The sequence below is a fragment of the Syzygium oleosum genome, unplaced genomic scaffold (genome assembly GCF_021117445.2).
Source record: "Syzygium oleosum isolate NSW1041296 unplaced genomic scaffold, Sole_v2.1 Sole_v2.06, whole genome shotgun sequence".
Lineage (NCBI taxonomy): Eukaryota > Viridiplantae > Streptophyta > Magnoliopsida > Myrtales > Myrtaceae > Syzygium > Syzygium oleosum.
The window spans coordinates 5,888,484-5,905,952 of record NW_026607490.1 but is presented as its reverse complement, the minus strand read 5'-3'; the positions used below and the strand labels follow the sequence as shown (position 1 = coordinate 5,905,952).

Genomic DNA, 17,469 nt, shown 5'->3' with positions numbered 1-17,469 from the left:
GCTCTCTCATCTCTAGACGCTCAACGACTCAAGTCTCACGCTAAGCTGAGAAGTGAGAACCTCATGCTCACTCTTATCTCCGACTCTTCGGCCTCGACTCCGTCTCCGTCTCTCCAGCCTCAACTGTCAACTCCTGATGGCCACACCTCTGGCCCTCGCTCTCGGTCGCCGTCAAGTAAGTTCAAATCCCTAATCTTTAATCTATTCACTAAATCCCTAAATCTGTAAGTTGTAGGTTTGTTTGTTTGGTCAATCTAGCTCAAAAGCTCTAGAAAAAATAAAACCCTAAATCCTTAACCTCTATGTTGTTTGATTGTTTGGTCGGTCTAGAGAAAAGTTTTGATTAGAGGGCTTAGTTTAGTTGGAGAATGGCTCTGTGAATAGCGATCGGTCGAACTGTAGGACCAAACTTTTTGCTTTTCTTTTGAGAATCGCAATGCTAATTTGAATACACAGGGTCACTTTGTTATCTCATGTCTAAGGTTGGTTCGTATCTGAAGCTCTTGTGTAGTTGGGATATCGTGGTCATTTTTCCCAATCATTGATAGGTATCCACTTGATTTATGGATGATGTGGTTAATAGAACCGATCATAGTGTAGGAATTGTATGGAAAGTTATGTTCTTTTCTTTTTGTTCTGTTGATCCGATGTTGGTCCACATATTTTTTTCATATGTGATTGGCTTGGTCTATTTGGAGTATTGAAAACTCTTAAAGCCTTTTGTCTTATATCTAAAGTTTGGCCTGAATTTTGTTGATACTATTCTACTATTCTTCTTTTTTTGCCAATCGAAATCGACTTATATTTTCCCTTTTTATCCGGGCAAAGTTCAACCTTTTTTTCCTCTGTTTTTGTATGATATTTGCTGTGCTTTGCTTGAGCAGGTTGTGTACAAGCTTGGAAAGTTGTAGATGGCAGTTTTGCATGAGACCATTTTAGATGGAAGTGCATGACTTCTGCATCGGACTAGTGAAATCAAATGCCAAAGTAGGAGTGTTATGTGTATACTGAAGATACATCACACATGTACATTAAGGTAAGTCAAAGTAGCATATGGTGAACACAACCCATCAACGGGCAAGAATTTGACCAGTCCATTTTTTTTTTGTCCAGAAAAACTTGGTGAGACTGGTTCCATGGACCCACCCGGGAACTGGACTGGTGGGTCCATGGAACCACCCGGGAACCAGACTAGTGGGTCCATGGAACCGACGGACGGTTCTCGGTTTCAATTTTTTGGAACTGGTCCTTAATGGGCAGTCCACGGTTCTAGTGTGGGAACCGCCCACCCGGACCATGCTCAGCCCTAACCTGGAGAGGGCCAGGCGAGGCCACCCTCAAAAGCCATAGGCAAGGGCTGGCCTTGCTTGGGCGACCCTTGCCGGCCACTGGTAAGATCGGCCATCGCGACGATCATCTCGCTCGCGGCCCTTGCCCATGACTTGATTTTGTGTTAAGGTTTTTTTTTTCATATTTTATCTCTCTCATGTGGCGTTAATGTTAACTAATGTATCAAAACGATGTCGTTTTTATCTAAATCTTAATGTTTACACAAAATCTCAATTACATTAGGTTAAAATTTCAAAATTGTTTTTCATGGAAAAGAGACACTCAATAAAGAAAAAAAAGTTCAAACTTAAAAAATACACACAAAAAAAATTCAGACCCTCCGCTTGTGACAGCCACCCCTTCGCCGTCCTCCCCCTTGCGTTTTTTTAAAAGAAATTTTTTTTAAAGTTTTCAATATAATTTTTACTAAAATTTAGGTTAAAATTGTTTTTAGATGAAAATGCCATTGACTGACCGGAATATGTAGCCGGTTGGCGAGGTGAGACCCTTATCTCAAAATGCCATGACCATTTCAGATTTTTATTTAAAAATTTTATGATTACTTTGAGCTGTTTTTTTAAATAAGATCTATTTTAAATCCTCGTTTTTTTTGTTCTTTTAGAGGAAAAATTGCAAAGTAATAGATATATTTTTTTGGCTCATCCTACTTTATTCAAAGCATAAAGCCATCGAAAGCTCCCAAGCCTCCTCCCATCGCTTCACCCTTCCGCTGATGATCCAAGCAAGCATGCAAGCAGAAAGCAGCCGAAACGTGTCTGCCGGAGTTGACGAACGCAGCTCCAAGTCCAACGGCCGAACATCCCCGTACGTCGCCGCCGCCGCCAAACCTGTCGAGGATGATCTGTTGAGCGACCCGGACAAGTTCTACGCGAAACTCACCCAGTTCTTCGAGTCCACTGGACTGAGCCTCATGTGAGTTTCGAGTCTTGCTCTCTCTTCTTGTTCTTCTGAATGCCCATTTCCCCAGAAATGGTGCCGCGAAGGCAAAAGTTGTTCTCTTTTGTACGCGTTCAGTGAAAGTTTTGGTTTTGGGGGCATAATTGAAAGAGGAGAAAGGAGTTGTGCTCTGGGTACTTTTGGTTGTTTCTTTGCTGAGAAAAATGTGAGAAAAATTGGCGTAGAGAATCTCCGTATCGACGAAAAGGTCTAACCTTTGTCCCCCCCCATTTTCTTGTTTCTTGAAAATGGGCTTAAAGTTCCTCCCTTTTCGTTTTCCCTTTCGAGTTTCTAAGGAAGTTTTAGGACAACTTAATGCATGGCGTTGTGAATTCAATTCTAACACTTCAAAACGGCAGCCTAAATGCCCGGGAAACAACCTTGGACTTGTTTCAGCTGCACAAGGAAGTTGCCAGAAGAGGAGGATTTCGCCAGGTGAAATCTTTTTTTTTCTATTTTGTCTGATTTACGGGCATTTTCTTTTTTTCTTTCTTTATTTGTTCAGCCCCATGATTTTCGACATCGTGGGATCATCAACTCGCGAGGGACTTTTGAGTGTTCGCTTCCATTTCCATCATTGATTTGACGTTATCTGCTGTGTTTAAAATCGGTTAATCTTGTGGAAGAGCTAAAGTTGCTATTGTCTGTGCCATGTGCTTAAAATTTGTACTAGAAGGCCATGTTCAAGTAATGTGCTTTATCTTTTATGTGGCACGAGCTAGCTGCGTGTTCTCGTCCAGACAATCTGATGAAACACAATGAAGACCGAAGTACATTGTGCTTATTTAGGAGTATCATCTGCAAAGGCACACTCACATGGTTACAAGTTGTTTAGCTGCTGCATGTATTGGTGAAGTCCTGATACCCCCAATTTCTAGAGCTATAAAGATCGACCATGGATGCAGGCTTGAGATTGCTTTTCAACATGTAAATTTTGCACGACTTACTCTTCATTGTGCTTCGCAGATTAACAAAAGGGGCAAATGGGACGAGATAGTCTCTGCCCTTCAATTGGAAAGCACGGCTCCCACGATAGCTACTCAAGTTCAAAGGCTTTATGCACATCTTCTTTACAACTTCGAGCAGTCCATCGCTAGGACTAGGAGTGCTCCCAAACCGCCTGCAGTCTCAGACTCATTCTCAGGTATCTGTTATATTTCATGAATGTAACTGGCTCACGGGGCTTTACATAGAACATGGATGTAATTGACTTACAGGACATTTGAAATATAAGAAGCTAAGGTTGAAAAACTTCCCTTTGTCTATATAGAAAAATTGATTTGAGTTCATGTGATGTATAGTGTTGTGTGACGACTTTGCAGGCTTTAATTCTTCGAACAGCAAGAGCCCTGCCCTCAAGCGGAACAATAAGAACAGTTCTTCTGTGCCGATTGATTTAGTGGATCATCCTGAGGAGAAGAAGTTGCGCACAGAGGCTATCAAATTGCCAACAGGTGAGTCAATCTTTTAATTGCACAAGATTCTCTCTTGCATACTGCTGGTTGTCATTTAATTAAATTGAAATTAGGCAGCATAGTACAACCTATTATTTTTTTATGCATTATATTATGGGATATCAATTCATATGTGTGTCAGGCCATCTAGTTTAAGAGTATGAAAGCAATCATTTCCTTGGTTTAGCCATTAAAGGAGAGGTTTATGCTTAATCTACAACGGCTGTCCACTTTTGTGACTCCTTCCACTTCCTTTTTTGGAAGAAGCAACTGTTTAGCAGTCATGTAAATGATATTTGAGGTTTGTTGTAGTAATTTAACTAATCACTATCAGCTTGTTTTTTCTTCACTCAAGATTCAATCATCTTCCTTTGTTGTTATATTGAGTTTACCTTTGTGGAGCTCTGGTATTGTTGGACATGGCTGATATTCCATATGATTTGCCATGTAACTGTTTGATTAACTTTCTTGTTAGTTGACTTTATCTTTCAATGGTAATTTCAAGATCTGACTGAACCCCTAGGGGAATTTGTAGAATTTGAACTTACATCTGAACTTACATCACCTATAATATGGTAAAATTCGAATCACAGTGGAGACCATGCACGTTATTATCTCTACTCTCTGATAAATTTCAGCACATTTTTAATGTAAAATTGTCAGAAGTTCTGATCTGCATGCTTGTGCGTGTCTCATCACAAAAGAAGAAAAAACGGCTCAGGAGATGGCAGCGAAGCTTAAGGAGCATATGAAAAACCCAAAAGCTCCACTTGCGACACGGAGTGCATATCAGCTCTTCCTCAGCAAGGAATGTGCTCGGCTAAGAACCCTCCGAGGAGAGAGTCAGGAGGGCCAAGATATTCTGAGGGTGGCCATTGATGCATGGAGACAACTTACTGAGAAAGAGAAGGAGGTACAAATTTGCGAATTTTGTTATATTATTAGCTGCACATGTCTGCTGCACGACACCACTTCTGATATTTCTGTCCAACGTAAAGTTTTTCTCCTTGTTTAAGAATCCGAGAGGGTATGATTCTGCAACTTTTACTTAGAGGTTGCGTTCATTCTAAAACACTAGGTGATCTTTGTTTGGATAATGCATTTGCAGCCATATATCGAGGAAAGTATAAAGGATAGGGAAAGGTACGAGCAAGAAATGGCTGCTTTCGCCGAGCAAGGGAAAACGCAAGATAAGGTTACCAAGAAAAAGAAAGCCAGTTTCCAGAAAATGCAAGATGAGAATGGCATTCACAAGAAGCACCTCGATAATGTCTACAAAGTCGTCAATCTGAGCCCGTTAGAAGACCCCCCAGTTCCATGCGCAGATCAATCTGTGGTTGATATAGCCATGGAGATAGCAAAGAATGCACCGACAGACCAGCTGCTCCTCTTCAACTGGGACGAGTTTTGCGGTTCACTTGATATAGCCTGAGTAGTTGGTCGAAGAAGCAGCGATCTTTTGGTGGAGTTTGATTTCAGATGGGACCGAGGTAACCTCGTTAGTTCAGCTTCGAAGTTGACACTCTCTTTTTGCCGAGGTCTCACGTATTGCCAACTAGGAGTGTCTGTTTAGTTGATGATGGAGATGCAACTCTTGTGTCCACCTCTTAAGCTGCTCTGTTTCTTTCTTGTTTATATGATGCAAAGGACCGTGTCAAATAGCTCTGTACAGCTTTGGACATATCGAGCCATCAGTTTCTGTTATCCAATGGAAGGCTTAAAGATGCATCGAACAATGTAATATTTGCTTGCATCAATAGGTTCTTTTTTTTAGCATCAATTGGAGTGGTCGCACGAGGCCTTGCTCGGCGAAAGCAGCCATTTCTTGCTTTTTTAGCATCAGTAGCATCGGATGGGGCCAATTAGCAAAGTGTTGGAGAGCATAGAAAAGGGCAAGGGTTTCGGCTTTAAGGGCGGAAGATGCTTGGACTGGCCACGTGAGACCTTCCATCAATCTTCCTTATGAATCGCCGCATACGCACGCAATTGCCCCTTCCGTGGTCCTTGAGAGGTGAGATCCATCAATATTTATCTTGAGCAAACCGGAGTCTGTTGGTCTCCATTTTGGCTGTAAGTTTAGCGATAGTGCTTTGCGCTTTAAGTTGCTTTTTTTCCACCATGCGTAATTGCGATGCATGTTTAGAGCAGAGTCGATTATGCTAATTGGGTCTAGCTACTCGTGATGGAAGACAAAGGATTTACGCGCTATCCTTGATTAGTTATCTATTGTTGCTAACAGTAGGAGACACCATTTGATTTCTTCTCATGCCCCCCGTTCAAAATGGGCAAAATTGTTGCGGGAAAAATAGAGGGCAAAAGAATCCAAACCTCCAAAATGTCAAAACCTTTTGAATTCTGTGGCCAAAAATTTTCAAAATCTTGGATTTGCTCTCCAAAGGACAAATTTTGAATTAACATGCAGGACATTTCCTTATTTTTCTTTGTCTTATGCGGGGGACGCCACTGTCTTGGCATGGCTGTCGTTTTGAAAAGGCTAAAGAAAGAAGAGAGAAAAAGGGGATCCCTCCATTTGCGCAGCTAACCATACCCCATCAATCAATTCTCACGTAATCAAATATCTCCACTATAAAAATCCTACCTTTAAGCCTTTCAGGACATGCTAGAACAGCCCCCCCTTTAGAGAGAGAGAGAGAGAGATTGTAATAAAGAGAGTGCCCCCCCTTAAAAGGAGGCCAGAGGGTATACAAAGATGCGCTTTGCATTTTAAAAGAGAAGGAATCAAAGCTGCACACACTTCTCTAGAGAGAGAGAGAGAGAGAGAGAGAGGGAAGTTGGGATTGGAGATGTCGGGGAGGTGGTCGGTGACGTCGCTGCGGTGGCTGGACTTCTCGTTCCCGCTCCGATCCTCCATCTTCCGGTGGCCCCAGCTCGTGTCCTCCTACTTCACGGCCGCCCGCCGGGTCGGCGGCGGCGGCGATGGCGGCGGGTGGGGCTTCCCCCGGTGGTGGCCGGCGGAGCTGGGGCTGGGGCTCTCGATCCTGGACGACGTCGTGTGGAGCCTCGTGACGGTGTTCGAGTCCGTGGCCCTCGTCTCCATGCTCTGCTTCTTCTTCCTCTTCTGCGGATGCACCATCTAGACCCCGCCGGGGGCGGCGAATCCGGCGCCAGCGCCGGCGGCAGGCGGAGATGACGATGGCGGTCGGGACAGGGACATGCGAGATTTGGTCGGGGATCGGTAGATGAGCTGGAGCACGTGCGGCACGTGCGGTCTCTCTTTTTCGTTCTCTCTTGTTTTTTTTTTTTCCATCCTTTTTGGAATTAATTTTGCCTTTTTTCCCCCCCTTTCTCCATTTTCTCTTGTCAAAAGTTTTGGTTGCTTTGTCTCTGCTTTTCAATATTTTCTTTTTTTTTTTGCTCTTTTTTTTTTTCATCCTCCTCCTCCTTGTAATATTCTTGGGTTCTCGTGAGAAAATTCAAACCTTGGCTTTGAGTATATAATTTCCTTTGTTTTATTGCTAATTAAGTCGCGAAGGAAAAAAGAAAAATTTTAAAACTCGGGATCTTTAGATGGAAACAAATGAGGCACAATTATTATCATTATTATATTATGAAATTAAATTAATTCGGAGTACATAGCATCGAATAGGACCGTTGACCAATCCGCCTCAACGGCTTAAGATAATTGATTAGCCAAATAAAAAAAGAGACATGAAAATCATGGTTGGCATCTTATCACAGCTTTGAACAACGCATAAGTTAGAAAAAAAAAAAAAAACGTAAGAGCGTGGCACGTGCATTGCAAGATTTGGAATTTGTCTAATTTGGGCATCAATAATAGGAGGTTACATTTTTTCTTGACGGTATTCCTACTCGATATCGTTCGACATCGACCCGCCATCTGTATCGATCGATAGCGAAGGCATTTGATAAGATCGAACCGATCCCGACCAAATACAAAAAAAAAAAAGAGAAAAAAGAGAAGATCGAACCGATAATTTTTTGGAAATTCGCTCGTGATTTTTCTCGTGTAGTCGCCACTGTTACCGACAATTCTCTCGTGCCGTGAAAATGGGTTGTGTCGCGTGTAATCGTCTGTAAAATCACGATAGCCCTCCTCCAAAGCCATCGCCATCGCCATCCTCGACTGCGAGGGGAAAGGTTTTCGCGGACTGCGCAATCCGATTCGTTCGTTCCCGTCCTTTCAAGACTCTTCTCCAGATCGCCTCCGTACGCCGGTAGGTCCTGTTTCTTTGGCGGGTTCGGTTCTTCTTCACTCGTTCTTTCCCATGAAGTTCTTCGCTTAAAGAGGCTTTTTTTTTATCTTTCTGCTGGGGCTGGGGATTTCCGGGCGGATTGTCTGGATGAGGTTAAACGTGTGTGTTTTGAGATGGGTTCTCAGTTATATTCGTTGAGAGCTCGGTAACTGGTGATGGGATTGCTCGAGAGCTTAACCAGTGAAATGGGCAATGTCTTCTTGATGATGATGATGGGCAGTTGCGCTGTGGCGTTTTAGTTGTTTTCGTGCCGGTTTGGGAGTGATTTGATTCTGATGCACTTAGTTTTTTAGTCTTCGGGCCGGACCAGAGAGTTTATAGCATTGATGATTTGATGTGGTGTGGTTATCTGTGGGGGTTTGAGGAGGTGTTCACTTTATGCTGGATTAATTAACAAGCTGTAGCTTTAAAGATTCTCATTCTCATGTTGTCGAAGCAAAAGTTCGGGATGCGCCAATTTCACATTTAAGGACATGTTTTCTCTTGCAGTGTTTGTGTAGTTAAGGTGGGAATACCGGAGTTTTTGCGATGGATCGGTGGAGGGGTCGAAGCCCATGTCGCGAAGCTCGAGTGGGAGATTGGTGACTTCAACAAGTTACTCGTTTCCTGCACGCTCAAGCTCAAGAAGCTCGGCATTCCTTGCAAACAGGTAAGCTAAACCCTTCGATACATAAAATGGAACTAACCATTTTTTCCCCTCGCCATAGGTTTGGGTCATTTTGCTAGTAGATGAGGATGATCTTGCTGGCATGTGTATATGCATTAGATAGTTTGGAGGAAGTCATGTAAAAGTGAAAGTGTTGAATGGACTCATGGGTTTGCTCATTCATTCTGGTGTATTCCTTATGGTTCTGGATCTGAATAATGTTGCCACGGCAATTGTCTTCTATTGTGCTCCTCTATGATGTTTCTTTATTTGGCATTCCATTTTATTACTCTTACTGTAGTTGAATCAATGTCGAGAAGCGCCAGCTCCATCTGTGGGTTTTAGACACGCAATCAGTCTTAAAGAATATAACGATATGATTTACACTCTTTCTGAAGAGCACACTAAGAAGTTGTTCATTTATGCAGAGGAAGTTGATATTGAAGTACACCCACAAATATAGGGTCGGGCTGTGGAGACCTCGAGCTGAGCCTGTCAAAGCTTAACGACAGCGTTCCTGGCAAATGTAACGAAATTATATTCCCGAGCTTTGGTATGCACCTGCAGAATACATTCTGTGCTTGCACTAATCGCAGTAGCAACTTAAAATTGCCAGACAGGTTGTACTGGTTCAGAAAAATATCATGCCCTCGTACTGCCTTTTGCTGAAAAAAAGACCCTTTCGAACTCTCTTTGCACACACCCGGCGTTAAGAAACAAAATGGTACAGAAATGGCTTGTGGAAGCATCCATATTTCAAACTTTTCATGTGCTATGGACTGTGGAAACCCTAAAATGAACTTGCCTTGCGGTACAGTTGTCTCCTTTCTGTGTTTACTGTTCTGTTAAGGTCGCATGGAGGTGCAATAAAGAAATTTCAGTTCATTATCATTGCATGAACAAGATGATGATCCAACAAAACATCGCTCTAAACACCGCACAAACTCCATAGACCAACTTTTATTAAGCATAAAGCTAATCTTGCTCACGATCCCATAACTTAGTTTCTTAGAGAAGTGCAGTCCCAAGCTTGTATGAAGCATATGCATCAATACAAGCATACTCCACTTGGTTTATATTGAGCACCCTGGCCTCCCAGTTACTCATGCTAACATGCTTGGGCTTGTCCATGACAAGGCCCACCACCTCAAGCGCTAGATCCTTCAAGCCCGGCTTACGAAACCTCCCTGGCCAACGCAGTTTCGCCAGCTCGCGAACATCCGCGTGCTTCGCGCACTCCAGGCCGTACTCAACTTTGAGCTTGTCCACATCACCATCGACCTCCACCCCAACGAAAGTGAAGTTAGGGTCTCTGACAAAGTCCTTCAGCAATTCAGGAACATAGTCGATGTAGAATAGTTGAACGATCAGGCATCTCTTGTCGATGCAGAGCTGCAGGGTGGCGGTCTTGTTGCTCATCGACCGGATCACATTAGGCCTCCACTCAATGTCCAACCCTACAACGGTTGGGCTCCCGGTGTGGAGCGACAGAGTTTCTTGTATCCATTGGTTGACCACGGTTGCTTCGTCGGTCACGGTCGTTTCGATGGTTCTACCATCATAGGTGACATTGTACCTGGAGTTCGCGGGATCGAAGGCAGTATGGGTTCTCGTACGACCGGTACGCATCGTTCTCTTCTTCTAAAGTCTGTTTCCTGCAGATACAGTGTGCTCGACATGGAATGCTACTTATAATGAAATTTTAGGACTCTTGGTTGTCATTGTGGAAGAAACCCAAGAAAGGCTTTTGGTTTTTCGATTCATTCGCATTGATTCTGGGCGAGAAGTGCGATCGGTGATTGTGCATCCGTCTCTTCGATTTTGCAAATGTGTCTCTCTTCACATTATCGTTTGATTATCTATGTTTGATTCCTGTGCTCATCATTAATCCTAGGAAATTGCGTTCGTAGTGTTTTCATCATGAGTCCTACTTAGTTTCCCGCCATTACACCTTGAAGGGAAAAAGGTCAATGGCAGGATCAATGTCATGAGCTTACAAGGATAAATAGTTAATGGATCCTTGAAGCCTTAATATAACCAAAATAGAGGGGGCTCTTACTTCCTCCTATCGCGTTAATATGGTATATCGGATTAGCTCCGTACATGTCGCAATTAGGCGGTACGTCGGGACCAATCTTCCATGCACATTGGAATCAATCTGTCTACTTACCTCGATCAAACACGCGTCATGCATCCACACATGAGGACCGGAGATTATCCTCGATCGATTGCCTTCCTTCAAGCGGAAATAGAAAAACTTCCACTTAATAGTCGTTTAACCTACTCGATCGATCTCTCGAGATGGAGTCATGAGGGGTTTTTAGCCATATCCATTGATAGATAAACTCTCCGTAAGGCTAGATTTTGGTGAGCCTATCTTGTTATTTCCAAGATTACTTAGGTGAGCACGCGTGGTATGGTCAACATAAACGTCTCTCGACTTTGGGAAGAACGTTGACCCCACCACGTGAAGGGTGGGGGAGGTCAAACAAAACTTCGAATTTGGGCAGGCAGACAAGGAGGGAGATGGGGACAGATGAGGAAGAGAAACGTGTGCGAATGAAGGAGGCCACGAACGTCGTTGGGTGCGTCACCGCAGAAAGGTCGTCGCTATCTGCCAAGAATGCCATCCCCTTATCAGTTCATGTCAACCCACGTTTATTGTTCTTTTGCCCCAACAATCCCCTCCACAAAACATACCTAAATGTGGGTCATCACTCTGCCAAAATTTGGAGATATATATCCTCTTTTCTATTTTTAGGTTGGTTGTAATTATTCGAATTTTATTCACATATATCTTCGTTCCCATAGTTTCTCTTCATCTTTCTTGATTCTCAAATCTGCTGGTATGAGCACGCGGTAAAGCCGACTGATCGATAAAACAATGCTACCTAATGTTGTATACCGGTCTTGATTCAACTCAAGGAACCGGCATAGCCAAATTGGTTCCGTGAGTTCTTGATGCCGCTTAGGACCTGGCCACATCGGCCTCTGATTTGGACTTTCGGAAACGGCCCCCCTCCAAGGTAACTTTTCTCGGTTTCACTCCCCCAACGCTTGAACCCCGCCTGTTAATTCACTGGGACCATGCACGCTCCTACTTTGCCTGACTATCGAACTTAACATATACGGTAAACCAAAAACTCCATTTTCGAGAAAGCGCCAAAGAGAGGAAAATGATGCTCATATCATTTCACGAAAACGGCATATCTAAGAATTCAAGGCTAACAGAGATTCATCATCAGTTAGGTCCGCATTCAATGGAGGAATTCGGCTAAGGTCACCATCCCAACATGTCGCCCGGACTAACATTATGACAAAATCATTCAATTTTTTCACGTGTAGGGCGCGTCCCACGTACAGATATGGGAACACCAGAGGGGGCAGTGCTTGTAAAAATCGAATTTTGATATGTATTGTTGGAAATCCTAGGTGAGATAAAAATATGAAAAATTGAGAAAAAAGTATTTATTTTCCGACCCCGTTATTCTCAAGTTGTGTGTGACGGGGACAACTCACCTGAGTAAAGGCAAAGGTAGGACAAAATCTCCCGACAATATTGCAAACCCTAAATAGAAAATGAGACAAACTTTTTTCTTCCTTTGCAAGTGCAGTAGCTGTCCGTGATAAATAAGGGTCATTTGCATTTGTACCACTTAGTTTCAAGTGAGCATAATGTATCATATTTCAAGGAAAAGGACAAAAAGGAATTGTTCTTTCCTTGAAAATTTGCTGCTTTCAAGTAAATATCGTGCATCATATTTTGAGAGAGAGTGAGAGAGAGAGAGAGAGGGGGTCGGTCATTGAGTAATTGTATGTTCAACCGTCCTAAGCCTCCCTAGGAAAATGCATATGAACCTTTTGCATTTTCTCGCGCTGCGAACATGTTTAACGTGCCATGTGAACAGAAAATCGATGCATCTGCCTAATAAGTCCTCTTCTTACTGCACCGCGTATAGGCGGGCGGCGAGGGGGGTTTACAACCCATGTGGGACGTTGCCGGTGGTCGCTGCATGTGCCTCGATTCGAGTCACGTTTTTGAACACGACCATTGACACGCGGAGTGATGTGATAGTTTTTAAATAGTAATTAACACGAACAGACCCTATTCGGATGCATAGCAAATCTTTAATCGCTTTATCGTTTTCCAGATCGGTCGCAGCATTAATCATGCTGTCTAACCTGTAAATTGTAAATCGAGATACATGCCGTCGGTTAAAGAAAAGAGACATGCTTTATTTTAACAAAAAGAAAATCACATAATGGGTTGTTTAGGCATTAAAAAATATCATGCATTGATGACTTTAAAAAGTTTGAAACACCCTCTCTCTCTCTCTCTCTCTTCCTCACATCACATGCAAGTCACTTTGGGGGGAAGAAGGGGTGGGGTAGGGGGAGCACATGGCAGTGTAGGGCCATGGAGGCACATGTTATGGCCACTGTGCTTGTTTGTGTCATCACTCATGCAAAACAACAAAAGGGAAAAAAAAAAAAAAAACAAACACCCCCCAAAAAAATTTAAGAAGCAAAAGAGAGAAATCAAAAAAGATAAGGGATAATGACACAAATAGTCCATGAACTTTGACTCAATATGCAATTTGGTCCCTAAACTTTTAATTTGTTCAATGTAGTCCCTGAACTTTAACATAATGTTCAATTTGGTCCCTGAACTTTTAATTTGTTCAATGTGGTCCCTGAACTTTTAACATGTGTTCAATTTAGTCCCTGAACTATATGAAAATGTTCAATATAGTCCCTGCACTTGAATTAATGGAAGGACTATATTGAACATTTTTAAATAGTTCAAGGACTAAATTGAACACATATTAAAAGTTGAGGGACCACATTGAACAAATCAAAAGTTCATGGACCAAATTGAACATTAGGTTAAAGTTTAGGGACTACATTGAACAAATTAAAAGTTCAGGGATCAAATTGCATATTGAGTCAAAATTCAGGGACTATTTGTGTCATTTTTCCAAAAGATAAAGGGAGGGGGCCAAATTGCTTGCCACATGACATGCTGCCTATCCACCTTTGTCAGCCGTCTCTCTCCCCCCACCACCCAAAATCAGATTTTGTCAACTTGATTCGCCCTTGTAATCTTTTGGGTCTTGGTTCTTGCTTCTCTCTCTCTCTAGGATGGGTTTACACATTAGCCATCTTTATGCTGTGGTTTGTATTACTTCAAGTGGGAGCAGCGACACCAGTTGCCTCGACTCTCAAACCCGTGTCTGAAAGGGTTTCTTGAGATGAATTCTTTGGTCCGAGGGCAACGATGTTATTTTGACTAAAGAATGCTCTCGATGTGAATCGAGTACTCTGGATAAGCTCGACTGCAGGGGTTTTGTCGACGAGTGTTCCTGGGGCACCCGGTAATTGTGCTCAATAAAGAACAAAGTTCCGATTTTCGATGTATTGGCCACACATAACACGAGAGAGCCGATGTTTCGTGAATGGATTGTGGAATGTAGCGTATCGATTTGGGATTGGAAATTGTCTATGCTTTCCATTCGATCCAATGACGTGATTTTGATGATGCTCTTCAACCGCAAAGTTTGACATTCTCGACCTCACCACCCACACCCACACGATCCTGTCATGCTAATCCCCTCCTCTTTCCTCCCACCCCCATTTTCCTACTACTGACCAAAACAGATGAATCACATCTCACCGAGCCGAGGACAATGCCCAAAACAAGACAACCAGACCAGACCAGAGACCAAACTTGGTCGTCTACAAAACGCCCACTTCTCTTTGTCGGTCATCGACACTAATCATCACGTCGCAAACCCCCCTTCAACTGAGTTAAAAGGGCAATCTCAGGCACTGAATACTTACTGATGCAGCAAAATTCTAACAATTGAATCCGCAATCACACATTGAGGGTCGCACTCATTGCTCCCTCGAAGTCCAAAAGCTCGTCGATAAAAAAAAAAAAAAAAACACGAATCATGTGGGCTGTTCTGGGCAAATGCCTGTTCAAACAAGTGAACCATCTATCTAATGAGTGCACTTTGCTTTCATTAGTTTTGTTTTCTCAAATCGCGGGCCCAGAGGTGTCGCCTTGACGGGTTTAATCTCACCCCTTCTTCTTTTTTTTTTTGTAACTTTTTTTTTTCGTGTCACGACATTTTTATACTTAATTACGACATCACATCCTAATAGTAGAAGGGCGTTTTCACGGCGACCCGGAGCTCAAAGGAAAGCGATTAACTTAGGCTCCAAATCAATGAAGCTTTTTCTTAAGCAAAAGCCGTGGGGGTGGCCAGTCTTGTCTGAGCCAAAAAAGGGGGAGGAATCAAAGATTAGGTGGCATGCTAATCCCCCAATTAATCAAGGCTCCCTCCCTCCCTCCCTCCCACCACATTATCCGCTAATTAAAAAGGATTAAGCAATAGATTAGAGAGCAAATGGGAGGGAGGGAGGGAGCGAGAGAGAGAAGAAAAGGCCATGTACATAATAATAATAATAATAGAATAGAATAACATGAAAATTTTGATCCTCTCATAAGAAGAAACAAAGGTTGAAAAAGGAAAAGTGGAAAAAACATTACAACTAATGACACCAGCTTTACGCCGGCGGCGGCGGCGGCGGCTTCTTCCGGCTCAGCCGGAGCCGGAGCCGAGGCCGAGGCGGTCGCTCGGCGGCTGGGAGCCGGAGAGGAGCTGGGTGAGGACGGTCATGGCGCGCACCTGCATCTCGAGGGCCGCAATGTAGTCGCTCGTCTCCTCCAGGAGGTTCGACACCGAGATCCCCCGGCAGCCGGGGACCAGCCGGCCGAGCACCCTCACCCGCCTCTCCGCGGCCGGCAGCCTCCGCTTCCCGCCCTCCGGCCGCGGCGGAGGCGGCTTCCTCAGCCAGGCATGGCCGGTCGGGGCCCTCGCCTTCTTGTGGCGCTTGCCGAGCCGGCTCATCCTCAGCCGGCTCGCCAGGATCGCGCGGCTCCACCGGGTCCGCCCCTTGGCCGCCGTCGCGAGGACCCGGTCCACGATCCCCCGGACCTCCCCGGCCCCGGACGAAGGAGGCGCAGGCGCCGCCGCCGCCGCCGCCGCCGCCGCGGGCTCCGCATCAGCGCCGCCGGCGGAGGAGGAGGAGGACGAGGAGCTGCTGCTGCTCCGGCGAGATCGTGACAGGGCCTCGACGAGCTTGGCGGAGTAGAGCCGCTGCTGCGCGGGTGACCTCCACCTGATCTCGCTCCCCGCGGCCGGCCCCCTATCCCGGTCCGACTCCTCGGCGTCGGCTTCGATTTTCCTCCGCTTCTTGCGGTGGGCATCGGCCGCGGGGTCGGGGTCGGGGTCGGAGTTGAAGGCGGGGCTCGAAGACGCCATGGCGGGGGGACGACGACGACGACGACGACCTCCTCCGGATCGAGGGAGGCTTATCTCCAAGCCGAAACGAACCGAGGGTATTCCGAGGCGAGGAAAGAAGGGAGACCCAGAAACGGGAAGCGCGGGGAAGGCGGGAAACAGAGCATAAACAGGGGAGAGGAGAGGAGAGGAGAGGAGAGGAGTACCTGGGAAGGCGAGTGACAGAGGTGAAGGTAGAGGAGGCGATGATGATGAAGAAGGAGGAAGATGAAGATGGAAGGAAGGAAGGAAGGAGGAGAAGGTGGGAAACAATCACGAGAAACCACGCGGCCGAAGAGGGATCACATTTTAATGGGGGGGCGGGGGTGGTTTTTCCTCCTTTATTTATATTCGGAATTTTCTTTTTATAAAAAAAAAACATTTCGAATTATTCTTTTTTTCTCTCTAAAAAATATTTGATTTTTTAGGAAACTATTTCGAATTCAGCCTTTTGAGTTTTTTTTTTGTTTGATTTGGTTTGATTTTTTTTTTCCTCTTTTGGCTCGGGGCGTGTACATTGCATATGAAATTTGTACTGCGGGGGGGTGGTGGATCTATCGATTTGGATTTTGTTCGGAACTCCACTCTCTCTCTCTCACTCTCTCTTTCGCTCTATTTATTTAACTCATTTATTTATTTATTTATTTACGGAGATATTCGAGAGAATCAATTTTTTCATCACTGCTCCATTTTCGAAAAAATCAAAGTTTTCGCCATGATTTTTCCAGGAACATACTTATTTCGATAATCTATTGGCTAGTGGGCGCTCGATTGTACTTTACTCGCTTCGGATTTTCCGAGAACATCAACTTGTAAACGGTTGGTTTTTAACGGGATATCTGTTTATGTTATTAAGTCAAAATGTCGTGTCGTCTCGCTTTTCGCGATTTCCAATGTGGTCCTTGACATTTCATAGATAAGCATTTACCGTATTCTTTTTATGAGTATTTCCTTTATTTATTTCGGCGACGTCCTTCTTCAATTATATATGACGATTTTCATCTCTTTTTAGCCTAATCAATGATGAGTGTTTTTATCCAAATCTATGATAAGTATTTTTATATGTCAGAAAAACTAATTTAAATATATGAGATTATCCAGTTAATTTACAAGAAAATTGCTTTAAATTTAATCGTAATTTGCTAATTTTTATTTTATTTCAACTTTAGATGGTTAGGCTAATTAACTAAACACAAGCATGTAACTGCAATAACTTTAGATGCTTAATACCACCATCGTGCCAAGACATGCATTACGAGCACGAGTGATTATGGAAAAGTTTCAAATAGGGGTTCAAAATAGAGCCATTTTCTCAAAAAAGGATCCAGAGTGGATTTTGTCTCGTATAAGTGCTTGAAATGGCCAAATCGTCTTAAATAAAGGTTTAAATTGGCCAAATCATTTCAAATAAAGACCCGAGCTCGTTGGCTGGCCAAATTTCTTCCAAAGATGTTTCCTTTCTCTTCACGCATAATCGATTGATGATCGTTAAGGACTAG

The 17,469-nt window shown here is 43.9% G+C and overlaps 5 protein-coding genes and 1 long non-coding RNA gene across 6 annotated transcripts; 3 read left to right on the top strand and 3 right to left on the bottom strand.

Moving 5' to 3' along the window:
• The first annotated feature begins 1,999 nt into the window (after nt 1-1,999).
• LOC115680165 (high mobility group B protein 10-like) lies at nt 2,000-5,481 on the top strand. Its single transcript, XM_030603913.2, has 6 exons — nt 2,000-2,262; nt 2,646-2,721; nt 3,253-3,430; nt 3,609-3,740; nt 4,445-4,653; nt 4,849-5,481. The coding sequence occupies exons 1-6, from the start codon at nt 2,063-2,065 to the stop codon at nt 5,170-5,172; spliced, it is 1,119 nt and encodes a 372-aa protein (XP_030459773.1). The 5' UTR covers nt 2,000-2,062; the 3' UTR covers nt 5,173-5,481.
• Nucleotides 5,482-6,320: 839 nt separating this feature from the next.
• On the top strand, nt 6,321-7,199 carry LOC115680166 (uncharacterized). The gene has a single exon (XM_030603914.2). The coding sequence runs from the start codon at nt 6,545-6,547 to the stop codon at nt 6,836-6,838; it is 294 nt and encodes a 97-aa protein (XP_030459774.1). The 5' UTR covers nt 6,321-6,544; the 3' UTR covers nt 6,839-7,199.
• Nucleotides 7,200-7,767: 568 nt separating this feature from the next.
• LOC115680131 (uncharacterized) lies at nt 7,768-9,512 on the top strand (the record flags this gene model as incomplete). The annotated part of the gene is made up of 3 exons (XM_030603866.2): nt 7,768-7,936; nt 8,476-8,624; nt 9,050-9,512. Coding segments are annotated over 3 exons (396 nt in total), but the record flags the coding sequence as incomplete, so codon positions are not given.
• Nucleotides 9,513-9,629: 117 nt separating this feature from the next.
• On the bottom strand, nt 9,630-10,250 carry LOC115680130 (3'-5' exonuclease-like). The gene has a single exon (XM_030603865.1). It carries the CDS (start codon nt 10,248-10,250, stop codon nt 9,630-9,632), a length of 621 nt encoding a protein of 206 aa, XP_030459725.1.
• Nucleotides 10,251-12,074: 1,824 nt separating this feature from the next.
• LOC130138387 (uncharacterized) lies at nt 12,075-16,265 on the bottom strand. Its single transcript, XR_008816794.1, has 2 exons — nt 16,138-16,265; nt 12,075-12,803 (listed from the first exon to the last, which is right to left on the bottom strand). It is a non-coding gene; the product is annotated as an uncharacterized LOC130138387 (long non-coding RNA).
• Nucleotides 15,059-16,143, bottom strand: LOC115680129 (transcription factor bHLH149). Its single transcript, XM_030603864.2, has one exon. The coding sequence runs from the start codon at nt 15,950-15,952 to the stop codon at nt 15,230-15,232; it is 723 nt and encodes a 240-aa protein (XP_030459724.2). The 5' UTR covers nt 15,953-16,143; the 3' UTR covers nt 15,059-15,229.
• Nucleotides 16,266-17,469: the final 1,204 nt, after the last annotated feature.

Coding starts and splice junctions, on each gene's coding strand:
- LOC115680165 (XM_030603913.2), top strand. CDS start 2,063: ATGATCCAAGCAAGCATGCAAGCAGAAAGCAGCCGAAACGTGTCTGCC. Junction 3,431..3,608: donor AGTCTCAGACTCATTCTCAG/GTATCTGTTATA, acceptor ACGACTTTGCAG/GCTTTAATTCTTCGAACAGC. Junction 3,741..4,444: donor GGCTATCAAATTGCCAACAG/GTGAGTCAATCT, acceptor TCATCACAAAAG/AAGAAAAAACGGCTCAGGAG.
- LOC115680166 (XM_030603914.2), top strand. CDS start 6,545: ATGTCGGGGAGGTGGTCGGTGACGTCGCTGCGGTGGCTGGACTTCTCG.
- LOC115680130 (XM_030603865.1), bottom strand. CDS start 10,250: ATGCGTACCGGTCGTACGAGAACCCATACTGCCTTCGATCCCGCGAAC.
- LOC115680129 (XM_030603864.2), bottom strand. CDS start 15,952: ATGGCGTCTTCGAGCCCCGCCTTCAACTCCGACCCCGACCCCGACCCC.